The following is a 25,447-nucleotide window of genomic DNA, read 5'->3' on the forward strand; positions in this document are numbered from 1 at the left end:
TCAACTTCCATCATTCTCCTTTTCTGGGACAGAAGTTTCAGAGTAATATCTGAGTTTTCTCTTTCCCGTGCACACCCCACCCGCGACTGTCATCAGTTAGTCTATCTTGTCACTTCCTCCTTTGCAGTGCTCTCAAGGCTTTTCTTTCTACTCTTTTCAGCAACTCTGATTCGGCCCCTTGTTACTTTACCCCTAGGTTTTGTTAGAACATTCTATCTGGTCTCGCTGGATCAAGCTCTCCTCTCCAGATCGCCCTATATGGGGAACTGAAAATAATCCTCGTTTCAATGGTCTGTATCTCATGCTTGAAAACTTTCAATGGCCCTCTGTAACTCAGAATGTAACGTTCAAACCTCTCTAGCTGATAGTCAAGGTTTCTCGTAATTGGATCTTTAACTGCTTAACCTAATTCTTTTTTTTTTTTTTAATGTTTGTTTATTTTTGAGACAGACAGAGACAGAGCATGAATGGGGGAGGGGCAGAGAGAGAGGGAGACACAGAATCGGAAGCAGGCTCCAGGCTCTGAGCCGTCAGCCCAGAGCCTGACGTGGGGCTCGAACTCACGAACTGTGAGATCGTGACCTGGGCTGAAGTCGGACGCTCAACCGACTGAGCCACCCAGGCGCCCCTAACCTAATTCTTAATTCCTGATCATTCCTGCAGCCATGCCTTTGCCTAGACTTATACCCATTTTTTTCTCTATTTAACACATCAGAGCCACTCTTTAAGTCTCAGCTAAAGTGTTAGCTTATCCATGCAGCTCTCCCTGACCTCCATACTCCACTGAGTACAGAGTCTGCTGAATTCCAACACCCATGGTACCTCTTTTAGTACTTAATTACATGCCACCTCCCTTTTTATGACCATTTCCTTTCTTCCCACCTGTCATTTCATGTTCTGAAGACGATTTCATCCTAGTGTGGCGCCCATCGTACTTACTCTTGGGTTGGGCCCAAACCGAGTACTGTATGTGGAAGGCCGGGGGTCAAAGATGAGGTCTGGGGAATCAAAATAATAACAGCTAACACTCATATTTTGCCAGGCACTGATCCAAGTGCTTCATATGTATTACCTCATCTAGATCTCACAATAATCCCATGAGATGGTAGCTATCATAATTTCCATTTCACAGAAAAGGAAACTGAGTCACAAAGCTAATAGATGACAGACCTCGGCCCAAACGCAGGCAATCTAGTTCCAGAATCTCTACTCTTCACTACTCTGTTGTATCCTATTATAGAGGATGGAGCAAAAATGGGAGAGTAGAGGTTAAGGAATGAAATAATGGGGCTAAAAATTGGATAAGGAAAAAGAATAAGGACAATTACAAGTAAAAGATTGGAGAAGGGCGAACAGTAGTAAAAAGGAAAATGAAGATAAGGGATAGTTGACAAAGAAAAGGTAAAAACAGAAAGTCAGTCAACGTGGTTGGGGAGATGAGGAAGGCCCAGGACGACATTGAGGAAGAGACGGCCATGTCAAGCAGGAGGCAGAGAACGAACAAGTAAAGGCGATTCTTACAAGATGGTGAAGGTGCCGTTGTAGGTGTCGGGCTCCGGCTCGGGCACTCTGCGGAGCCTCTGCTGTAGGCTGAGACCAACACACGACAGTGTCTCATCTTTGCAGGTACAGCGCTCACATATTTTGAGGTCTGTGGTGGCATTCTGTTCTGGTTGCCAAGTTAAAGTTGTGTATGCCTTTTCTGAGGTATAGTTTACAAAATGCACCACAGAATGTTGAGTTGTTGGAGGAAAACCTGTCTCAAATGACTCTGGTTGCTGACTTACAGGAATTTCTAGGTCCATAGGTGGAACCGTGACTTCAGTCAGGTTTCGATGTTGACTCTGAACCTGTTCTGGATGTGCAAGTGTCACCTCAAGGTCCTTTGGGGGAGGAGCTGTAGTCTTCTTCAGGGTTGTCAAATGTTCAGCCTCTGTAATAGGTTCTGGAGTTATAGTAAGCTCCACATGACGAAATGGGATGATGGGTGATGCTGGATGCTGACCTTGATCCTTACTTGGAGTTGGAACTGTCACTTCCTGCTCGAATGGATATTGAACTACAACCTCCTTAGGTGGCTCTGGAGGCTGAGTTGGGGTGTCTCGCATGGTTGGAGAAGGTTCAGTCTCCACACTGGATCCTGCAGTTACAGTAAGTTCCAGGTCCATAGGTGGAACTGTGACTTCAGTCAGGTTTGGATGCTGACTCTGAACCTGCTCTGGATGTGCTAGTGTCACCTCACGGTCCTTTGGAGGAGGAGCTGTAGTCTCCTTCATGGGTGTAGAATGTTCAGCCTCTGTAGTAGGTTCTGGAGTTATGGTAAGCCCCAAGTCCACATGATGAGCTGTGACACTGGGCAATGTTGGTTGCTGACCTTGATCCTTACTTGGAGTAGGAACTGTCACTTCCTGTTGGGATGGATACGGAACAACCTCCTTAGGTGGCTCTGGAGGCTGGGTTGGGGTCTCTTGCATGGTTAGAGAAGGTTCAGTCTCCGTAGTGGATTCTGGAGTTATGGGAAGCCCTGGGTCCAAAGGTTTAACTGTGACTTTAGTTAAGGTTGGATGCTGAATGTGCTCTGAATGTGGAAATGTCACCTCAAGGTCCTCTGGAGGAGCGGTAGTCTGCTGCAGGGCTGAGGGATGTTTAACATCCGTAGTGGGTTCTGTAGTTACGGTAAGCACCAAGTCCAAAGGCTGAACTGTTACATTCGGCAACCACAGACGCTGAGCTTGATCCTGATCTGGTGTTGGAACTGCTGCCTCTTGATATACTGGAGGTTGAGCTACAAGTTCCTTAGGCGGCTCTGGAGGCTGGTCTGGGGTCTGTTGAGTTTTGGCCTTATTCAAGGTTGAAGGCTGAACCTGAACCTGCTCTAGATGTGCAAATGTTACCTCAAGGTCCTTTGGAGGAGCTGTAGTTTTCTTCAGGGCTGTAGAAGCTTTAACCTCCATAGTGGGTTCTGGAGTTATGGTAAGCTCTAGGTCCAAAGGCTGAACTGTTACATTAGGTGACAATGGATGACGAGATCGATCCAGACCTGGAGTTGGAACTGTCACCTCCCGAAACAGTGGAGGCTGAACTACAACCTTCTTAGGTGGCCCTGAAGGGTGACCTGGGATCTCTTGCGTGGTTGAAGTTTCAACCTCTGTAGTGGGTTCTGGAGTTATGGTCAGTTCCGGGTCTAAAGGCTGAACTCTGGCTTCAGTCAAATTTGGATGCTGAGCCTGGACCTGCTCTGGATGTGGAGGTGTCACCGCAGTGTCCTCTGGAGGAGCTATAGTCTGCTGCATGATTGTAGAATGCTCAGCCTCCACAGTAGGTTCTGGAGTTGCAGTAAGCTCCAGGTCAGCAGGCTGAATAGTAACATTGGGCAAGTTTGGATGCTGAGCTTGCTCTTGTCCTAGAGGTGGAACTGTCACCTCATTACGGACTGGAGGTTGTGCTACAACCTCCTCGGGTGGCTCTGGAGGCTGAACGGGGGCCTCCTGCTGGGCTGGAGGAGTTTCTGCCTCCTTAGAGGGCTCCGGAGGTTGAGTTGGAGACTGCTGAAGAATTGGAGATGGTTCTACCTTCTCAGGGGCCTCTGAAGGCTGAGCTTGTACCTCCTGTTGTGTTAGAGAAGGTTCTATCTCCTTAAGTGGCTCGAGAGGTAGAGATAGGGTTTCCTGCTGGACTGGAGATGGTTCCACCTTCTCAGGAGGCTCTGAAGGCTGAGGTGGGGCCTCCTGCTGTGTGGAAGGTTCTACCTCCTTAGGGGGCTCAGAGGATACAACTGGGGCTTCCTGCTGAGTTGGAAAAGATTCTGCCTCATTACCGGGCTCTGAAGGCTGAACTGGGGCCTCCTGAGGTGTGGGAGAAGGTTCCACCTCCTTAGGGGGCTCAGGGGATATAGCTGGGGACTCCTGGAGGACTGGAAACTGAGCTGGGGCCACCTGCTGGGTTGGAGACTCTGCCTCATTAGGGGGCTCTGAAGGCTGAGCTGGGGCCTCCTGCAGTGTGGGAGAAGGTTCTACCTCCTTAGGGGGCTCAGGAGATACAGCTGGGGCCTGCTGGGGGACAGGAGACTGAACCAGGGCCTCCTGCGGGGTTGGAGAAGATTCTGCCTCATTAGGGGGCTCTGAAGGCTGAGCTGGGACTTCCTGCTGAACTGGAGATGGTTCTACCTTCTCAGGAGGCTCTGAAAGCTGAGCTGGGGCCTCCTGTGGTGTGGGAGAAGGTTCTACCTCCTTAGGGGGCTCAGGAGATACAGCTGGGGCCAGCTGGGGGACTACAGACTGAGCTGGGGCCTCCTGTTGGCCTGAAGCAGGTTCCACAGCCTTACGGGGGTCTGGAGTCTGAGCTAGGACCTCTTGTTGGCCTGGAGAAGACTCATCTTCAGGGGACTCTGGAGACTGGGAAAGACGCTTGGACTGAGCTGGAGAAAATTCAACTTGCTCAGGGGGAATAGGAGATTGAGCAGGGACATCCTGCTGCACTGGAAGATGTTCAACCTCCTTAGTTGCCTGGGGACTTATGAAAATCCTCAGATCCACAGGTTTAACTGTGATATTAGGCAACACTGGATGCTGAGCTTCACCTGGACCTGGAGGTGAGAATGTCACCTCATGCTGTACTGGAGACTGAGCTACAACATCTGTAGAGGACCCTGGAGGCTGAGCTGGATGCTCATACTGAACTGGAAAAGACTCGACCCCCTCATTGGGCTTTGGTTGCTGAGCTGGGACCTCTTGCTGGATTGGAGAAGGTTCTCTACTTGCAACAGGCACTTGAGGCAGAGCTGAGCTCTCCTGCTGGCTTGGAGAAAGTTCAATTTCCTCAGGAAAATCTTCGGGTGGAGTTGGGACTTCGTGCTGGACTGGAGAAGATACAACATTTTCAGGGGGCGCTGGATGCTGATGTGGGACCTCCTGCTGGGTTGGAGAAGGTTCAACTTCGCCAGGATATTCTGGATACTGAACTGGGGTCTCCTGCTGTGTTGGAAGTTTCTCCTGTGTGGTAGATTCTGGAGATTGCGTTGGAGTCTCCTGTTGAACTGGCAAAGATTCAACCTCAGGGGACTGTGGAGGCAGAGTTGGGGCTTCATGCTGGGTTTCAAAAGGTTCCACATTAAGAGGCACTGAGGGCTGAGCTCTAGTCTCGTGCTGAACTGCAGAAGGTCCCACCTCTGTAGTGGGTTCTGCAGTCATGGTAAGCTGCACATCTGGAGGTTTCAAACTGACATTGGGCAGGTTTAAATGTTGATCACGGTAGTGACCTGGAGGTGAAACTGTCATCTTATGATGCCATAGAGGTTGAGCTGGGTGCTCCTGCTGGGTTGGAGAAGGTTCCACCTCCCTGGAAGGCAGCTCTGGAGGCTGAGCTGGTTGCTCTTGCAGGGTTGCAGAAGATTCTATCTCCTCTGGAGACTGAGCTGGAGTCTCCTGCTGGGTTGAAGATTCTGCCTCATTAAGGAGCTCTGCAAGCTGAGCTGAGACCTCCTCCTGGGTTGGAGAAAGTTCAGCTTCTCCAAAAGGGTCTGGAAGCTGAGCTGGGGGTTCCTGTTTGCTTAGAGAAGGCTTAGCTTCCTCACGAGGCACTGAAGGCTGAGCTGGGGTCTCCTGCTGCCTTAGAGAAGGATCAATCACCCCAGGAGGCTCGGAATGCTGACCTGGGGTCTCCCGCTCACTTGAAGGCTCAACCTCCTCTGGAGGCTTACCCGAGGTCTCTTGCTGGGTTAGAGAAAGTTCTGCTTCCTCAGTATGTTCAAGAGGCTGAGGTGGGGCCTCTTGCTGGGCTATAGAAGGTGCAACACCTTTCTCAGGCCCTGGAGTTGTGGTAAGTTCCACATCTAAAGGCTTACCTGTAACCCTGGGAAACATTAAATAATCCCAACCTGGCATTGGAACCACCTCTGGGAGCCTTTGATGCTGGGTTAGCTGGTCATTCAGATCCTCATCTGGCCCTGGGGGTAGTTCTCCAACGGAATCCGTGTCCAGGAATGGAACCAAAGTCTCCGTCAACTCCTTAGGCGGGGCCAACATCTGGGCTGGAGCAGAGGACCCCAGGTAATTAAAGCCCCCCAGCCCAGCTGGGGGTGTAAGCGCCTGGGGCGATTCGGGTGGGGGATCAGAGGAGCGCGACGACCAGGGCTCAGCCGCCTCCAGGGGGTCGGAGGTCAGCTGGGCAGGGTCCAGGGCCCACTCTGGAGGCTGAGCTGCCTGGACCAGCAGCCACAACGGTTGCCACATAAGGACAAGCAGTGGGGCCAACAGGCGCAGCCGGGACATGACTTGCGGAGGCTCCGGGGCGCAGCGACCCAGGCGAGTGGGGTACTGGCGCTGGGAACTGAGCGGGAGCCAAACCATTATGGCAGCCCCGTGATGCGCGCGTGCACTGTTAGCAAGTGCGCGCCCCTCCCCCGCCTAAGCCCCACCCTTTATTTATTGACGTCTTTATTGAGGCCACCTTTATTAGCCCCTGGAGATGGGCTCTGCACCACCAGAGCGGGCCCTATTCCCAGAATCACTTGGGGCCCAGGCCTCCCTCCACCCTGCAAAGGCCACCACTCCCCCAGTCCCTTTGGAGGAATGGGGCGCCCAGGTGGCTCAGTTGGTTGAGCGGCTGACTTTGGCTCAGGTCATGGTCTCACCATTCATGGCTTCGGCCCCGCATTGGGCTCTGTGCTGACAGCTCAGAGCCTGGAGCCTGCTTCAGATCCTATGTCTCCCTCTCTGCCCCTCCCCTGCTTGTACTCTCTCTCTCTTGTTCTCTCTTCAAAATAAACATTAAAAAATATGTTTTTTGAGGAATAAATGCTTATTGTTGTTTTTTTTTTTTTTTAATTTTTTTTTCAACGTTTATTTATTTTTGGGACAGAGAGAGACAGAGCATGAACGGGGGAGGAGCAGAGAGAGAAGGAGACACAGAATCGGAAACAGGCTCCAGGCTCTGAGCCATCAGCCCAGAGTCTGATGCGGGGCTCGAACTCACGGACCGCGAGATCGTGACCTGGCTGAAGTCGGACGCTTAACCGACTGCGCCACCCAGGCGCCCCGCTTATTGTTGTTTTAAAAAAATTTTTTTTAATGTTTATTTTGGAGAGAGCAAGAGACAGAGACATAGAGTGCGAGTGGAGGAGTGGCAGAGAGGGTCATAATCTCGTGGTTCATGGGTTGGAGCCCCGCATCGGGCTCTGTGCTGACAGCTCCGAGCCTGGAGCCTGCTTCAGATTCTGCGTCTCCCTCTCTCTCTGCCCCTCCCCAGCTCACGCTCTTTCTCACTCTCAAAAGTGCAGGGACTGACGTCCTTATCCTTCCAGCTCTCCTACAAGTCCGCCATCTTAAACGAGTGGACGCTTACCCCACTGGCTCTCTCTGGGCTTTGCCCACTCTCTGAGCTCGACCCCCTCACCACCTCTGGGACAGAACTACAGCGGAAAGAGTCTCTGGATTCAGTTTCCCATTCCTCAGGCTCGGAGGACATCGAAGTCCAGCACTCAGGCCATAAGATCCGACGGAACCGGAAGCTCACGGCCTCCTCCCTCAGCCTGGACACCGCCAGTTCATCCCAGCTGTCTTGCAGCCTAAACTCTGATAGCTGCCCACTCCAAGTGAATGGCTCCAAGAGTCCAGACCGTTCCGAGGAGCCCATGTCCTACGACTCCGATCTGGGGACAGCAAATGCCGATGACTCAGACCCGTCTCTGCAAGAGTGAGTGTCCTCCCCCCACTCCTTCTCCTCCCCCTGCCTTCCTTCCTTCCTTCTCCTCTTCCTCTTTCTCTCCCTTCCTATGGCATGTGATTGCCTGTCACTGAGCATTGACCTCTCTAAGAGCATAAAGGAAAAGAGGACCGTGGCTCTTCCTCAGGGACTGGAGTTGCCGGGACTTATAACTGGAGGCAACATGGGGCAGCGAGGAGAATGGATTCAGGGAGGGCTCAGAGCTGAATCAGGCTCCGGCTCTGCCCCTGGCTGATCTTCGACAAGTTACCTAATTTGTCTGAGGCTTCGTGTAAAATATTATTGCCTCTAGGGCGGAAACTAACGGTTCGGAGTTAGATGTACGACTTCCAAAAGACGCAGTGAAGCCCAGCGCGTCAGGGTGCTACGCTGCGACCTCCCAGAAGGCCTCTGAAGGACACAGACCCTGAATGAGGCCTGGAGGAGGTGGTGCACAAAAGGGGCCAAGCAAGTGAGTGGAGGAAGAGCACAGGGAGCAATGAACTTGACTAGAGAAGGGACCCTGGGCAGAGCTATCTCTTTAAAAGAACTTTTTTCTATTTGAGTATTGTTGACGCACAGTGTTATATTAGTCTCAGGTGTACAACGTAGTGAGTCACCATCTCTCTATGTTAACCATGCTCACCACAGCAGAGCCTTCTTCGTTCAGGCCCTTTTGAAACATTCATTTTTTGGGGCGCCTGGGTGGCGCAGTCGGTTAAGCGTCCGACTTCAGCCTGGTCACGATCTCGCGGTCCGGGAGTTCGAGCCCCGCGTCAGGCCCTGGGCTGATGGCTCAGAGCCTGGAGCCTGTTTCCGATTCTGTCTCCCTCTCTCTCTGTCCCTCCCCCGTTCATTCTCTGTCTCTCTCTGTCCTAAAAATAAATAAACGTTGGGAAAAAAAAATTAAAAAAAAAAAAGAAACATTCATTTTTTAATAGATTTATTTTTATGGTAAGAAAAAAAAGTCTACCTACAGTGAAACGTCTTTTCCACCTTTGTAACCATAATTGTTAATTCCTTACATCTTTCTTTTTCTTTTTCTTTTTTTGTTTTTTTTTTAAATTTTTTTTTTAACATTTATTTATTTTTGAGACAGAGAGAGACAGAGCATGAACGGGGGAGGGGCAGAGAGAGAGGGAGACACAGAATCTGAAACAGGCTCCAGGCTCTGAGCTGTCAGCACAGAGCGGACCGTGAGATCATGACCTGAGCCGAAGTCGGCCGCTTAACCGACTGAGCCACCCAGACGCCCCTCTTTTTCTTTTTTTTAAAGTTTATTTATTTATTTTTGAGAGAATGAGCAGGGGAGGGGCAGTGAGAAAGGGGGACGGAGGATCTGAAGCAGATTCTGTGCTGACAGCAGAGAGCCCAACGTGGGGCTCGAACTCACGAACCGTGAGATCATGAGCTAGGCTGAAGTCAGACATTTAACTGACCGAGCCACCCAGGCACCCCCTTTACATGTCTTTTTCTGATGTTTCTAAATGCACCTAACAGATATGAATAGATAGACTTTTTAAATGTCTTTTATATTTCTTATCTCTGCCTCATCCCCACAAAGCTATTATAAATATACTGTTTGATACCTTGTCTCAGAAGAGATCAGAATTTTTGTTTTGGAGCTTCATATCAGTTTCTTCAGTTTTTTTTTTTTTTTCCCCGTGGCATGTGTTTCCATTGTATGAATGTACCTTAGTTTATTTGACCAGCCCTGTATTTACTGGACACTGGAGTTCACTCTTTCTATAAATAACCGTGTGTATGTGATATTCTAATTCTATGCAACTATCTCTGTTCAGTAAAGTCCCAGAAACAGAATTGCTGAGGCAAAGGATAAATGAATCTACAATTTTCATAGATAACCGCCTGTTTACACTCTGTCAGGAATGTACCTGTGCCCTCTCGGCCTTGTAGGCAGAAGGTATTATCAAACTTTTGGATATTTGCTCATCTAATAGGTAGAACATGATAAACTTTTTTTTCAAGTTTATTTATTTGTTTTGAGAGAGAGAGAGAGAGAGAGCAAGCGAGCATGAGTTGGGGAAGGGCAGGGAGAGAGAGGGGGAGAGAGAGAATCCCAAGCAGGCCCCTTGCTGTCAGTGCAGAGCGTGATGCAGAGCTTGATCCCAGGAACTATGAGATCATGACCCGAGCCAAAATCAAGAGTCGGACGCTTAACTGACTGAGCCACCCAGGCGCCCCGAAAATGGTAAACTTTTATTAAGCGCTTCCTTCAGCCAGACCCATGTTCCCTCAGCCAGTGTCTAGGATCTTCTTTTCTACTCCTGTGTGCCCCTACCTTCTTGGTTCATTCAAGTCTTTACAGGTTTCCCAGCTGCTGTGGGAAGAACACCAGATTGGGTGCCGGTACGGACTGGCTTGTAGCAGGATCCGGCCTCAAGCCCTGTTCTACCAGTCACAAGTCCAGTAACGGCAGGCCAAGCGTTGGCTCTGTGAGGTTGTTTCTTCATCTGTAAAGTGGAGGCTCCCTCATAGGGATTCTCTGGCTGAGAATCAGATCAGATGCCTGGGGGCGAATTACGGCTGAAGCAGCTTCTGAGCAACAGAGCACATTAGCTAGAACTTTCAAACATCAAACAAGAATTTAGGTAGAACATCCTGGAAGGGAGCAATCCCCGCTCTATCGGCTGGGCCCATGGCGTGACTTAAGTTCACTCACCTGTCTGAACCCTTCCTTGTGTCTCCTCCTCCCACAGGCCAGCCCGCCGGCCCTCTGTCTGTCATGTGCCCTGCTTTTATCTTTCGTGAGTCTTGTGATTGGAAAATTCCAGCTTAAGGCCGTTGAATCAGTGACCGTCCACCCTGTGTGGGAAGCGTCATCCTGGGCATTGTGGGAGAAGTCAAGGGAAGAGGGTCAGGATGTACAGACCAGCGCGGGGCAGTGGCGTGCGGAACCAGCAAACACAGAGCACACAGATGCACAAACACACATCCAGCACCGTCACTCTGAGTGCTGGGCTTGAAGTTATCTTCGCACGTCCACACACACCAGCTCTTAGAGGGTGTGTCTGAGGGTGAAGAGTCACATCAGCAGTTAAGAGTTCGCTTATTTTTGTCATATTACTTAAATATTTGTTTACGTGGATTTTTTAAAGTTGATTTATTTTGAGAGAGAGAGAGAACAGGCGTTCTATCAAAATAAATGTTAAAAAAAGTTTTTTAAAATCATCTACAAGTTAAACATAAAGTACAAAAGATGTAACATTCCAAGGAAATGTATTAACTTAATGTTTTCTGGAAACCAAACTGCAGTTTGCTTTGTGAATAGAGGATTGATGGCCTGAATAGCTTCTTTTGTGTTGGTTGGGTCTGAATTACAGTGATCGCTGAGAAGCACAGCTAGGGGCCGGTGGTTAGGAGTGTGGACTCAGGAGCCAGACTGCTGGAGTCTTCCATTAACCAGCTTTGCGACCCCGGGCAAGATACTCAACCTTTCTGACCTTGATGTCCTCATCTGCAAGACGGGGATAAGAATGCTAGGAAGTGAGTTAAGGTATGCAAAGCGCTTAGAGCAGTGCCAATCACAGGGTGAGTGCTCCATAGGCGGTGTCATCATCATTTTACTACTGGGGGTCCCCGTGATGTCAGTTCTCGCGCTACTTGTCTGTGTATACACGGCTGCAGATCTGTGCTTGGTGATATTTGTCAGAGGTCGTTATCATGAGGCCTTCTCTTGGGGGAAATGATTCTTCGCACATGCGGCCCCCTCCTGTACTTTCATGAGCACCCCTGACCGCCAGGTGGTGCCGTGGACCCCAACGCGCTAGTCCACGCGCTCAGGAAAAGCGCAGGCTCAGAATCGCTTGGCGGGGGCACTTTATGGGGTGGTCATGCCGATTCTCCAGCCCATGCTTTTATTCCACACCTACGCCTCTGTGTACGCGCAATATACGTATGTGTATAATACGTATATGTTTCCAGACTGTCTTCTAAATGAAAGCACAAACTTCTAGAATTTTTCAACAGGCAGTTTTTGAAAAACGCTGCCCTGAGCTGGACAGAAGTGGAAGGACCGGAGCGGTGTCACCGTTTCAGCCCTATGTTGGTTGCATTTTCTTCAAAAGTTTTGAAAATTCTCTTTCTTTCACTTTTCCTTCAAAACCTCATCTCTAGCACTTTTTCCCACTTGATGTGCATGTCTCTTATTCTCTCTGGGTCCTGCCGACCAGCTCTGATCCTGGTGAGATTCCTGTGAACTTGATTTCATCCTGACCGTGGTGTTGATTTGGTGGAAACTCTAATTTATCACACAAGCTTCTTGCTGTCGGGTGGTGTTTCTTTATTCCCACACCCAGTCCACTCCATCATTAAAATGTGTCTTACAGACGAGGGGTCATTTATAATTGATAACCATTTCGGTAATGCTGGTGAATCTTTCCGTAATTCTCTTTCCTTACATTTTTATAGCCATGTGTGTAGAGGCTAAGCAGTCTTGCCAGTGGCGATAAGAACAACCAATGACAAATTGAGGTTAATGTTTATTGAGTACTTACTTTGTGCCAGACACTCTATAAGCATTTTACCTATATGATCTCATTCAGCCTTGAACACAGTCATAGGTGGGTGCTGTTACCGTGCCGGTTTTACGGGTAAAGGAATGAAGTCCGTGAACTTTAGGAACCTATTGTGGGGCCACAGCAGTGTGCCAACCAAAGCCAACCAACATCACCCTTTAAGGAAACCCCTTACCCACTAGCTATGGATTTACCTATTCTGGACATTTAATACCAACGGAATCATACACTATGTGGCTTTTTGTGACCTCCTTCCTTCACTTAGTAGGTTTTCAGGGTTCATCCGTGTTGTAGCATGGGTCATGGCTGAATCATATTCCATTGTGTGAATACACCACAATTTGTTTTATCTTTTCAGTTAGTGGACATTTGTTCTATTCCTACTTTTTGGCTACTGTGAATAATATTGCTGTGAACACTCGTGTACAGGTTTTTGTGCAGACATTGTCTTTTCATTCTCTTGGGTATATACCCATGAGTTGAATTGCTGACTCATATGGTAACTCTATGTTTAACTTTTAAGGAACTACCAAACTGTTCTCCACAGAGGCTGCACCACTTCACATTTCCGCCAGCAGCGTGTAGGAGTTCCATTTTCTCTACACCTTTGCCAACACTTGTTATTCTCTGTCTTTTTAATTTTTAAAAAATTTTTAATGTTTCTTATTTTAGAGAGAGACAGAGAGAGAGAGAGACAGAGCATGAGTTGGGGAGAGGCAGAAAGAGAGGGAGACACAGAATCTGAAGCAGTCTCCAGGCTCCAAGCTGTCGGCACAGAGCCCGACACAGGGCTCGAACCCACGAACCGTGAGATCATGACCTGAGCCGAAGTCGGATGCTTAACTGATTGAACCACCCAGGTGCCCCTCTCTCTTTTTTATTATAGGCATCTTGGTAGGCATAAAGTAGTATCTTATTACGGTTTTGATTTGTATTTCACTCCCGTCTAATGATATCGAGCATCTTTTCATGTACTTTCCATTTGTATACCTTTAGAGAAGTGTCTCTGTAAACCTTTGCCCATTTTTCAGTCAGATTATTTGTTCTAATATTATTGAATTGTAAGAGCTCTCTATATTCTGGATACTAGACCCTTATCAGATATGTGATAATCCTTGGATATAAGATATGCAGATTTTTTTCCTGTTCTATGGGTTATCTTTTTACTTTCTTGATAGTATCCTTTTGAAGCCCAAAAGCTTTTAGTGTTGATAAAGTCCAGCGTACCTATTTTTTATTGTTTACTTATTTGTTGGCTGTCATATAAGAAACCATTGCCTGATCCAAAGATGTATACCTGTTTCCTTCTAAGAGTTTTATAGTTTTAGCTCTTACTTTTAGGTCTTTGATCCATTTTGAGTTCATTGTTTATATGGTATGAGGTAGGGGTCCAACTTTCTTCTTTTGCATGGGACTGTTCGCTTATCCCAGCACCATTTGTTGAAAAGACTATTCTTTCCCCACTGAAATGTCTTGGGCTGCAGATCAGTTGCCCATAAATGTATGGGTTGTTCACCAATGTTTGACTAGCATGTCTTGAAATGTTGTTTGGGGTTATGATGTAGATAAGAGCACACAGCTCAGCCAGAAGACATTAAGGTAGAAACTTGAGTTCTAAAATCCTTATGGAAATGAGCCCACATTAAGGGGAGTTTGGCACGTCTTCTGACCCAGTGTAAACCATTAGGGCAGATATGGGCAATCTCTTGGGCCCCGGGTAGCTTTGTTGTTGTAGGAATCTGTATTCGCCCGTGACATACTCTATTGGTTCATAAACAAAGGAGGAGACAGCAAATAGTTCTAGTTCAGAAACAGAATGTGGATTCTCAGAAGCCTCAGGAGAAGGGGAGCAGCCACTAGCCAGTGCACATTTTAGAAGGCCCAGAGTAGTTTTCATGTGCGTGCGTGTGTGTGTGTGTGTATGTAAAGACAGTAACACTGGCTCCCTGTAGTCCCTGAAGCACCACTGAAGGGCAGGAAGAGGCAGTACCATTGGAAGAGTGAGCAGGTGCACACCCCATGTATACTTGCGTGCACACTCCTGCACCCCGTGTACACTGATCTCCGGCAGCAGGTCCTGGGAACAGGAGGCATCTGGGACCCCACATACGGCCCAGCTCTGGTGGACCAGCGCTTGCACCGGAGATCCCGGGCCCCGCAGTTCCCTTGGCCGCCCACTCTACCTCAGTCCCAGCTGGGGAGAAACTTTGTGAGGCGTGTCAGAGGAAGGCTTGTGTGTAAGCAGAGGAGCACGGTGGGTGGATGACGAGGATGTTTTGTTTTGGAAATCCCCAGACAGCAGTTTTGCCTTCTTACCGCCGTCCCAATAGCCTTGGGCATTCTAGCTGACAGCTTGTCACACAGGTTTCTCTGTTTAAAAACTTCCAGGGTATTGTCGGAATTCAGCAAAGCCCAGGTAAACTCTGTGCCAACCAATGGACTGAGCGGACTGAGTGGAGAAATGGAGATTCCCACGGGGCGGGCCTCACTCCCCCTCCCCGGCCTGGAGGCCAGCATCCCTTTTGATGTGCCCGCAGAGCCCCTCCCGCCCCAAGCATCCTCTGGGACTCAAGATGGGGACCGCAAGCAGGAGCCGCCTCCCCAGGCACCTGGCACCCTGGGCTTGCTGCAGTTGGGCACTGCCAAAGCTGTCCCCTCGGTGAGCATTTTAGACCAGAGGCCTTCCAGTCCCGTGGGAGAGGCGGCGGCCAGAGCATTCAGCCCGGGGAGCGGCCAGCAGAAGTCTGTGGAGGATGACGGAGCTGCACGGAGCCTTGGGGTGTCCTCACCCACCAGCCCGGTGAGTGATACAAGCTTTTCGGGGAGAGGTCTTGGGGAAATGTCTCAGAGCTGGTGCAGGGTCTCCCCAGCTAGCCACCCCGAGTGGTCTCTGCCTTGTCTCCATTAGCCCCTCATATCTGTCACGGCGGACGTGAGCCAGGCACGGTGCCAGTCCCTTCCCATGGGTCTCTCTTGTCCTCTCACATTGACCCCGTAGAGAAGATAATTCTCATCTGATCATAGACCCTGCGCATAACCACTGCCACTTATCAGCTCAAGGCCTCGGGCGAGGCCCTTTGCCTCACTGAGCCTTGGTTTCCTCCTCAGCTCTTGTTATTATTAAATTCAGATTTGCTAAAATACCAGACTTTGAGAATACTCATCTTGCAATATGAGCCAGGTTAGAACTGCACCATCCCCTATGGTAACCACTAGCCACACGTGGCTGTTGAATGAGCGTGTAAAATGTGGTTAGCTCAAACTGAGATAAGCTCTGTGAAATAAACACTGGATCTTGAAGGCTTCGTCTGAAAAAAAAAGAAGGTGAAATACTCAATCATTTATCGATTATGTGTTACAATGAAAATATGTTTGATGTTGGGTTAAATATAAAAGTTAATTACACGTGTTTCTTTTTACATTTTTTTTTTAATTTTTTTTCAACACTTACTTATTTTTGGGACAGAGAGAGACAGAGCATGAACGGGGGAGGGGCAGAGAGAGAGGGAGACACAGAATCGGAAACAGGCTCCAGGCTCTGAGCCATCAGCCCAGAGCCCGACGCGGGGCTCGAACTCCCGGACCGCGAGATCGTGACCTGGCTGAAGTCGGACACCTAACTGACTGCGCCACCCAGGCGCCCCTCTTTTTACATTTTAAAAACGTGGCTAGTAAAACATTTAAAATGATACATGTGGCTGGAATTCTGTTTCTGTTGGGCAGTGCAGCTCTAGAATGGGCCGGTCTCCTTTGTTGATAACCCCGAGGGAAGCCAGCCCTGGGAATCTCCTGCACAGAGCCATGGGTCAGAGGCTTGAGAACCATCGGCCCAGTGAAGCGGTTGTCAAAGCTGTGGACCTGAGCTCTTTGCCATTTCACATTTGTCCTTTAGGATGAATAGCCAGGGTAGGAAGTTGTATGCACGTGTGCATGCAGACATACAGAACCCCAGGTTTATCCCAGCTGTTGTCTGGGGTCACGTTAGGATATAGTCTTGCTTTTTCAGCTCCATCCGTGCATATCTCTCATCCGGTAGCTTCCAGATCCTGTAACTCAGGATGGGGCCAAGGCCGTGAAATAGATTAGGACACGCGCTCGCGCGCGCGCGCGCACACACACACACACACACACACACACACACACACACTTTTAAATAGCTTTATTGAGATATAACTCATATACCATACAATTCACCTAATTAAAGTGTATAATTCCATTTTTTTTCGTATATTCACAAGGTTGTGCAGCCATCACTACAATCGAATTTGAAAATATTTTCATCCCCCATAAAAGAAATCCCTTGGGATGCCTGGGTGGCTCAGTCGTTTGAGGGTCTGACTTCAGCTCAGGTCATGATCTGTGGTTCACAAGTTCGAGCCCCATGTCGGGCTCTGTGCTGACAGCTCAGAGCCTGGAGCATGCTTCAGACTCCCTCTCTCTCTGCTCCTCCCCTGCTGATGCTCTGTCTCTATCTCTCTCTCAAAAAATAAACAAAAACATTTAGAAAGAAAAGAAAAGAAATCCCTTACCATTAGCAGTGACGTCCCATCCTCCTCCTCCCGCCTCACTCCCCTCATCCCCTGGCAACTACTTATTTCCTTTGTCTATAGATTTGCTATTCTGGACATTTCACAGAAATGGAATCCTGTAATATGCAGCCTTTGGTGACTGGCTTCTTCCAATTAACATACTGTTTTCAGGATTCATCGTTGTTGGAGCCTGATCTGTGCTTCAGGGAGTAATAATTCATTGTAGATTCCTTTGTATGAACCCGTCACATTTTATTTTGTCCTTCATCAGTGGATAGACTTTTGTTTTTTTCCCCCCATTTTTTTGGCTAATATAAATAACACAGCCATGAACATTCATGTACAAGTTTTTGTGTGGGTATATTTTTGATTGTCTTGGATGTATACCCAGCAGCAAAATCTCTGGGTCACATGGTAACTCTATATTTAACCTTCTGAGGAACTACCAAACTGTTTTCCTAAGCAGCGGCCCCATTTTATATTCCCACCAGCAATGTATTCCATCCTCACCAACAGTTCTTACTGTCTTTTTAAAAATTGTCATTATAGCTAGCAGGCGGCAGGAGCAGTATCTACTTACGGTTTTGATTTGCGTTTCTTTAATGACTAATGATGTCAAGCATCATCTTGTTTGTGTGACTTTTGGCCATTTGTAGATCTACGTTGGAGGAATGTCTATTCAGAACCTTGGCCCATTTTTATTTTATTTTGTTTATTTTTCACTTATTTATTTTGTGGGAGTGCGGGCATGAGTAGGGGAGGGGCAGAGAGAGAAGGAGAGAGAGTCCCAAGCAGGCTCCTTGCCGCTAGCACAGAGCCCGATGCAGGGCTTGAACTCACGAAACGTGAGGTCACAACCTGAGCCAAAACCAAGAGTCAGATGCTGAACCCACTGAGCTACCCAGGTACCCCTTGGCCCATTTTAAAATGGGATTATTTGTCTTTTTATTATTGAATTATAATAGTTCTTTATATATTCTGGGTTGTATACCCTTATTAAATACATAATTAGCAACTGTTTCCTCCCATCCTGTGAGTTGTCGTTTCACTTTCTTGGTGGTAACATTTACAGCATAAACGTTTTCAATGTTGATAGAGTCCAGTCTACCTATTTTTTTCTTTCGCCATTTGTGCTTTTGGTGTCCCGTGTATACCCGTTTCCTAGCCCAAGGTCACAAAGATTGATGCGTTCTTCTAAAAATTTTATAGTTTTAGCTCTTACATTGAGATCTATGATCCATTTTGAGTTGACTTTTGTATGTGGTATAAGGACGAGGCCCAGCTCGATTCTTTTGCATATTGATGTACAGTGGTACCAGCACCATTTGTTCAAAAGACTATTATTTCCGGGCGCCTGGGTGGCTCAGTCGGTTAAGCGTCCGACTTCAGCTCAGGTCGTGATCTGTGGTTCGTGAGTTCGAGCCCCGCGTCGGGCTCTGTGCTGACGGCTCAGAGCCTGGAGCCTGCTTCCGATTCTTGTGTCTCCCTTTCTGTCTGCCCCTCCCCTGCGCGCGCGCTCTCTCTCTCTCTCTCAAAAATAAAGATTTTTAAAAATTTACCAGAAAAAAAGACTATTATTTCCCCCTTTAGAACGTTTTCGAGGAATGCTGTAAAGTGATCTTTAGTACACATCTCAGTGAGTACTTATATACGATGTACCCTCTATGGCCACCCTCCAGATGGAAACATAGAACACTTCCAGCCCACCAGAAGGCTCTCTCATGCCTTGTCCCATTGTTCCCCTCTAAAGGAAGCCTCTATTCTGACTTCTAGCACCGTAGATTAATTTCTCCTATTGTTCGACTTCATTCGTATGGAAGGAACTGTACAATGCATACTCTTTTGCTTCTTTCACTGAGCATTATGTCTGTGTGGTTCACCTGTGCATATAGCATGAGGCTATAGTTTGTTCTTTTCCATTGTTCTGTAGCATTCCATTGTAAGAGTATATCACAGTGCATCTATCCATTCTCCTGCTAACAGACATTTGGGTTGTTTCCAGGTTTGGGCTATTATGATGAAAGCTGATGTGAACGTTCTTACATTTGTATTTCTGTGAACCCCTCTGCACTCTTTTCTGGGGGTTTATATCTAGGAGCGGAATCGCCCAGTCATTGGGAAGGCGTATGTTTACCTTTAGTGCATACTGCCAAGCAGTTTTCTAACAGTGCTTGCATTGACTTGTACTCACATTGGCAATATGTGAGCATTTTCATTGCTCTTTATCCTAGCCAGTGGGTCATCAGTCTTTTTCATTTCGGCCACTCTAATAGGTGTGCAGTGGGACCTCACTGTGGTTTTAATTTGCATTTCCCTGATGACTAACGATCTTGATACCTTTTCGTTTGCTTATTGGCTGTTGGAAGTCTCTAAGTCATTGCTTCATTCTTAAATTGAGTTGTGTGTATTTCCTGATTCATTGGTAGAGGCTCTTTACATATTATGGATATGTCTTTTATTAGAGAAAAAAATATGTCGCATATACATATAGCAAACGTTTCTTCAAGTCTATGGCTTGCCTGTTTTTTTAACGTTTATTTATTTATTTTGAGAGAGAGTGTGTACGCTCATGCGCGTGCAGAAAAAGAGGGAGAGAGGAATGCCTGGGTGGCTCAGTCGGCTAAGCTCAGGTCATGATCTCGCGGTTCACGAGTTCAAGCCGTGCGCCGGGCTCTGTGCTGACAGCTTGGAGCCTGGAGCCTGCTTTGGATTCTGTGTCTCCATCTCTCTCTCTCTGCCCCTTGCCCACTTGCACTCTGTCTCTGTCTCTCTCTCAAAAATAAATAAACATTAAAAAAACAAAAGAAAAAGAGAGGGAAAGAGAGAGAATCCCAAGCAGTCTCCACACTGTCAGTGCAAAGCCTGACTTGGGGCTTGAACTCACAAACTGTGAGATCATGACCTGAGCCGAAATCAAGAGTTGGATGCTTAACTGATTGAGCCACCCAGGTGCCCCTATGGCTTGTGTTTTAAATCTCTTAATGGTATTTTTCGTGGAGCAGAAATTCTTGGTTTTAATGCTCTTCAATTTATTGGCCTCTCTGTTTGTGGTTTACGTATTTTGTGTCTATTTTTAAGATCTCTACCCAAAGCTGTGAAGACCCCTGTATTTTCATCTAGAAGCTTTGTTGTTTTACCTTTTGCAATTAGATTTATGATCCACTTGGGACTGAGTTTTGTGTATGGTGTGAGGTAAGAGTCAAAAGTCACGTTTTGTCCATACAGATATCGGACCGACTAGCACCACTGACTGAATGTGACTGTATAAGCCATGTAGCTGTATAAGTGAGGTCACAGTCTCCATTTTTTACTATCCTGAAGAGTCTTCAGGGCCCAGAATGTCAGAGGACTCTGAAGGTTTTGAGCCGACAACTGTCAACACCCTGAAGGGTAAAGAAGAACGACTCCACAGCCCCTGGCTTGAGCTGGAAGCAGGGGGCTACCCCTAGGGTCTGGGGCTGCGCGCCCTAGTAGGATGCCACAGAGTGGCGTTGACCAAGCTGAGTTCACTCCCGTCCAAGACCTGACTCGTGTTGTGTCTCAGCTCCGACATCCTGTCTTGCCAGGGTCCCAGAGCTGATGGGACAGGGCAGCTTAACTTGTCACCCAAGCTCCTCGGCTCACCGGGCGTTGCTCCTCTGGCCTCCGGCAGCTTCTGCCACCGCAGGCTCCTTTCAGCCCCAGGCGTTTCCATTTGCCATTCCATCTGCCCGGACCCTTTCCCAGCTCGCCCCTTTTCCTCACCCTTGTCTCCGCCTTCCCCCAGCACCCTGTCCCAAAAGCACCGTCCCCAGTGACTCCCTTTCCCATTTGCCTGCTTCACTTGATTTCCTGCCTCTGGACTCGAATATCGGCTCCGTGATACGGAAGAGCATGTCTGTTCCCTTCTGTAAGGTCAGCTCTGCACACCGTACCTGGGTGAGTGCAGGCGTAATTAACGGCTCTCGAACTCTCAGAGACTCTCGAGATGCCAGCTTGGGAGTTTACGCTGAGAAGTAGGCCGCCAAGTGCATGGGCTGGGCTGGTGGGTCTGACCAGGGCGGGCTCCGCCTCCCCGCAGGCCTCAGGGGACTCAGGTGGCTGAGAGCCCACAGGACCCACTCATCCCTCCCCTAAGTAGATAGTCGCTGGGCACTCCCGTGCAGCCCACCTGGTGGACCCCCGGCTCCACCCCGCGTGTCACCCCTGTGAGTCTCATTTTCCTGTGCTTCTGTCACTTAGTCACTGCCATTTATTTGACACTTTGGTGGCGTGGGGTGGGGGTGGGGGGGTGAGTAGAGGGTTCTGACTGTCAAGTCGTATAACCATGAGAGCCATTCAGTCTTTCTTTAAAAAAGAAACAAAAACCATTATTTTAAATTCATTCACCACAGAGGCCCTGCTCTGGGCCAAGCACCATACTTGGTACGGTGATGGAACAGGACGGACAAGGGCCCTGCTCCTTGGGGACAGACACTGGATCAGGCAAGTCATTACCCACATCATAATTACACTGGTGACAAGTGCCAGGAAGGAAAGGGGCCGGGAGTGGGGGAGCTAAGGGGACTTCTATTTGTGGACTCCGGGGGGCTGTGAACGGATTTCTCAGTTGCACTCCAGAGGACAGTCTGGATTCTAAGACTTCACCCAGTGAAAGTGGCATTCCTCTGTCTCGGGCCCCTCGTGGCAGGTGCTGCCATGGCTTTGACCCGTGGTCTGTGGCGGTTTCCTCCACCGTTAGAGCGGCAGGGAACTGGCCAGATGTGGGGGCTTGAATGAGCAGAAGGTAGGAAGGTAGGTGGTAGGAAGGGGGAGGGGGAACAGTGGGGTGCTCCCCCCACACTCCGCTTGGTGACCGGGGGCCCTGGCTGGGGCACAGCTACAGAGCTCCGTCCAGGCCTGTGTGCAGTAGCTCCAAGGACCCAGTGTTCCCACTGGTTTTGTCTGTTGTCTAAGAGAACAAAAGATGTTTCCTGGAGTATCATTTCCTGGGGGCTGACCTGTGGCCGCTGGACCGAGTCTGAACACTTCCCGATCGTCTCCCTCACCTCCTTGGAGAGAGGAGCCCTCACCAGTGAACTTCTATCACCTCACAATTCACATTTGTCTCCTTCCTTCCAGTCCCCTTGCCCCAGCCTTGTTATTTTATGCCAAAGACGTTTGATACTCAAGAATTATTCCCTCACCTGTGATAACTCTGTGCCAGGCAGAAAGAAGAGTGGCCATTGCATACAGCTTGGTAGGTGCTGGGTGGGGTGGGCAAAGAATGCCGTGGGAGCCCCGAGGAGTCCCTGACCCAGCTAGGCAGCGGGAGGAGTGTAGGCTGGGAAATAGTCAGGAAAGCTTCCCAGAGGAGGTGATGGACGGCCCCTGAGCTGAGTCTTAAGGAATAGTGAGCTGGGAGGCCGCAGGACTTCCCAGGTGTGTGTGCCAGGCTCTGTGGGGCTCCTGCCCATTTTCCTCGGGGAGCTCCCCTGGGTCTCTATGGCCCAGGCAGGCTTTGTTCAGAATCTTGTGTTGCAAATGCTTCCCAAGTAGCCACCCTGATTGACACATTGTCCTGTCACTGACTGAAGGAAGCACCTGCTAATTCCGAGGGTTTTCAGAGGGAGCCCTGGAGCCCAGCCCTGAGGCCCCGATACTCCCGACTCAGAGTTCTCCACTCTTGGCTTAAGGTGCCAGAAAGCATCTGAATGGATTAAACTGTGCAAACCAATCCCTCTAGGGCAGCCCAAGCCTTACTCCCCTTCCGCGTCTACGGGAGCAGAGAGGGCAGTCTCATTTAGGGGGTGGAAATAGCAACTTCAGGGTGAGGCTGGTGACACTTAACAAAATAGCTGGGCTGGACCCACCTCTCGTGTGAGTCACTTCCTCTGTGTAGACAGCCACTTAGGGCAGTCCAGCCAGCTTTCTTCTTGACTCTGCTCATCCATGCTTAGGCACAGAAAGGCAGGGAGTGCTTGAAATGGGGGAGGGGGGAAGCTAAAATCCCTTCCCACAATTCTGTGACCCCAGACCCACCCCACTTCTCCCACTGGTGAGCAGCTTCAGTCTCAGCAACAGAAGGGGTCCTGGGTCCTGCTCACCCATGCCTCCCTCATCTCAAACCCTATAAGCAGGGCTGACAAACTGTAGTCGCTGGGCACTAGTGACTGGTGCTGGGATGATGGGATGTCCACCTGCGACAAAATAAAGGTAGACCCCTTCCTCACACCATACACAAGAATTAACTCAAAATCAGTTGGAGACTTAGGGGAGCCTGGGTGGGGTGGCTCAGTCGGTGAAGCCTCCGACTTCGGTTCAGATCATGGTTCGTGAATTCGAGCCCCACGTCGGGCTCTGTGCTAACGGCTTAGAGCCCGGAGCCTGCTTCCGATTCTGTGTCTCCCTCTCTCTCTCTGCCCCCCCCCCCCCGCTGTCTCTCTCAAAAATAAATAAACATTAAAAAATTTTTTTTAATAGGCAAAGAATTCGAATAGACATTTCTCCAAAGAAGATCTACTGGTGTCCACTGAGCACGTGAAAAGATGCTCGGTGTCATTGTCCTTAGACACTGGGGAAATTGCAAACCCAAACCACAAGACGGTACTTCACACACGTGAGGATGGCTATAATCAAACAGATAATAAAAACGTTGGAAAGGATGTGGAGAAATTGGAATCCCCATATGTGGTGGGAATGTAAAATGGTGTAGTCACTTAGGGAAAGAGTTTGGAAATTCCTCAGAAAGTTAGACATAGTTACCGAATGGCCCATCAGTTGCACTCATAGACATGTACCCAACGGAACGGAAAACATAGGTCCACACAGAAATGGTTACGTGGAGACAGAGACAAACCAAACAGGGCCTTTTGGTGAGGCAGGCCTTCTCCTGAGGACGCCCAGGGACTGGAGAAGAGGGGAGGGCCATGGTCAAGTTGGTCAGCTCCGTGAGGCCGAGGCCCGGAACCGAGACGTGGAGGCGTGCGTGCGGCAGCTGCAGGAGCGGATGGAGCTGCTGCAGGCCGGGGGAGACGCAGCTGTCACGGGGGTCCCCAGTCCCCGGGCCACGGATGCACCTTCCCATATGGCCCCCCGGCCGTGGCTCTGGGCCAAGGCCCGCTGGTGGGGCCAGGCCCCATGCACCGCCGCCACCTGCTGCTCCCTGCCAGCCTGACCTATCGGAGGCGCGTTCCCTGCTCCTGTTCGCCGTTGCTCTGGCTGCTGCCGCCGCCTTGGGCTGCACAGGGTTGGTGGCCTGCGCCCACCGTCTCGCCCCGGTCTGGCGCCACCCGGGAGCCGCCTTCGCCCCCTGAACCCTAGGACCCCAAGCTGGAGGGTTGGGTGACCTGAGCACGGCGCAGAAGCCATTCCTACCGCCTCCCCGTTCACACCGCCTCCCAGCGTGGGTCTTCGGCTGAGCTCCAGCCCTGCGATCCGGGCCCGCCCCCTGGCGGCCGGGGAGGGAGGAGCAGGGGGCTCCATGGAGGCTTGCAACCAGGAATGCTGCAGTTGCTGCTGGGGAGAATGGCAGACCAACCACCTACTAACTCCGGCCTGGCTGAGGCCCCGCCGTGGATGGGCAAACTGCGATCTAGAGGAGACAGCAGGGCCAGGGCTCGGCCATCAGTTTTTCACCCTCCACGCGCCCCCCGCCTATCGGCTCGCAGACCACAAATCCCTGTGCATGAGGCCCTACTATCCCGGGAATGTTCTCTTCCCGCGGCGAACGTCTAGTGCGAGCCCCGCCCGCCTTCTCGAGAACATTTTGCTTTCGCCAGCCCCGCTTTTTCGGGGACTCGCGCGCCCTCCTCACGTATGTAGCTCTGGGGGCCACAGCAGGCTCCGCCCGCCTCGGCAGTTTGGGTATTTATTGACCTGTCCTCCGACCCGCCAAGTTCCAGGACCCCAGCACCCTAATCCACGTTTTGGATGCACTGAGACCCCGACATTCCTCAGTATTTATTGTCTCTCCACACCTGGGACCCCACCCCCGATCCTCGCGAATAAAAGGCCCTCCAGTCTGCCCAACAAAAAAAAAAAAAAAAGAAAGAAAAAAAAAGAAATGGTTACGTGAATGTTCGTGGCAGCATTATTCATAATTGCCCCAAAGCAGAGACAACCCAGATGCCCATCAGCTGATGAACGGACAGACCAAATGTGCTACATCCATACCTTGGAATACTAGTTAGTAATAAAGAAATACCGATGCCTGCCACAACATGGATGGACCTAGAAAACCTGATGTTCAGAGAGAAGGCAGACACAAAGACCACATTTATAAGATTCCTTTTATATTGGGGCACCTTGGTGGCTCAGTTGAGCGTTCAACTCTTGATTTTGGCTCCGGTCGTGATCCCAGGTTCGTGAGACTGAGCCCCACGTCAGGCTCCACACTGAGTGTAGAGCCTGCTTAGGATTCTGTCTCTCTCTTTCTCTGCCTGTCTGTCCCCCTCCCCTGCTCATGCTGTCTCCCCCCCATACACCCCAAAATAAATATACATACAAATGAATAAAAAGACAAACCATAAATGAAGATTCTGTTTATGTAAACAGAATGGACAGATCTCTAGAAACAGAAAGTAGATTAGTGGTGGCCTAGAACTGGAGCGGTTGAGGGGAAATGGGAACTGACCGCTCCCGAGCACGGGGTTTCTTTCTGGAGGAATGAAAATGTTCTGAACTTCGTGGTGCTGGTTGCACAACTCTGTGAATACACTG

The 25,447-nt window shown here is 49.5% G+C and overlaps 1 protein-coding gene, 1 long non-coding RNA gene and 1 pseudogene across 2 annotated transcripts; 2 read left to right on the plus strand and 1 right to left on the minus strand.

The window, feature by feature from the left end:
• Positions 1-261: 261 nt before the first annotated feature.
• On the minus strand, positions 262-6,415 carry LOC147571090 (uncharacterized). Its single transcript, XM_086696654.1, has 4 exons — positions 4,283-6,415; positions 1,522-3,718; positions 634-998; positions 262-405 (listed from the first exon to the last, which is right to left on the minus strand). Exons 1-3 carry the CDS (start codon positions 6,345-6,347, stop codon positions 986-988), a joined length of 4,275 nt encoding a protein of 1,424 aa, XP_086552780.1. The 5' UTR covers positions 6,348-6,415; the 3' UTR covers positions 262-405; positions 634-985.
• LOC147571091 (pleckstrin homology domain-containing family M member 1-like) overlaps positions 6,363-25,447 on the plus strand; it is a 66,512-nt pseudogene continuing 47,427 nt past the window's right edge.
• LOC147571092 (uncharacterized) lies at positions 20,407-23,391 on the plus strand. The gene is made up of 2 exons (XR_015247712.1): positions 20,407-21,986; positions 23,210-23,391. It is a non-coding gene; the product is annotated as an uncharacterized LOC147571092 (long non-coding RNA).

Source organism: Puma concolor, unplaced genomic scaffold (assembly GCF_028749965.1).
Source record: "Puma concolor isolate L17-30 unplaced genomic scaffold, mPumCon1.1.hap2 unalloc_scaffold_64, whole genome shotgun sequence".
Taxonomy (NCBI): Eukaryota; Metazoa; Chordata; class Mammalia; order Carnivora; family Felidae; genus Puma; species Puma concolor.

Bases quoted from the DNA above. Each gene is read 5' to 3' on its own strand.
- LOC147571090 (XM_086696654.1), bottom strand. From the start codon at position 6,347: ATGGTTTGGCTCCCGCTCAGTTCCCAGCGCCAGTACCCCACTCGCCTG. The intron at 3,719-4,282 runs CTCAGTCTGTAG...AGGAGGCCCCAC, and splicing joins AGGCCAACAGGAGGCCCCAG to CTCAGCCTTCAGAGCCTCCT.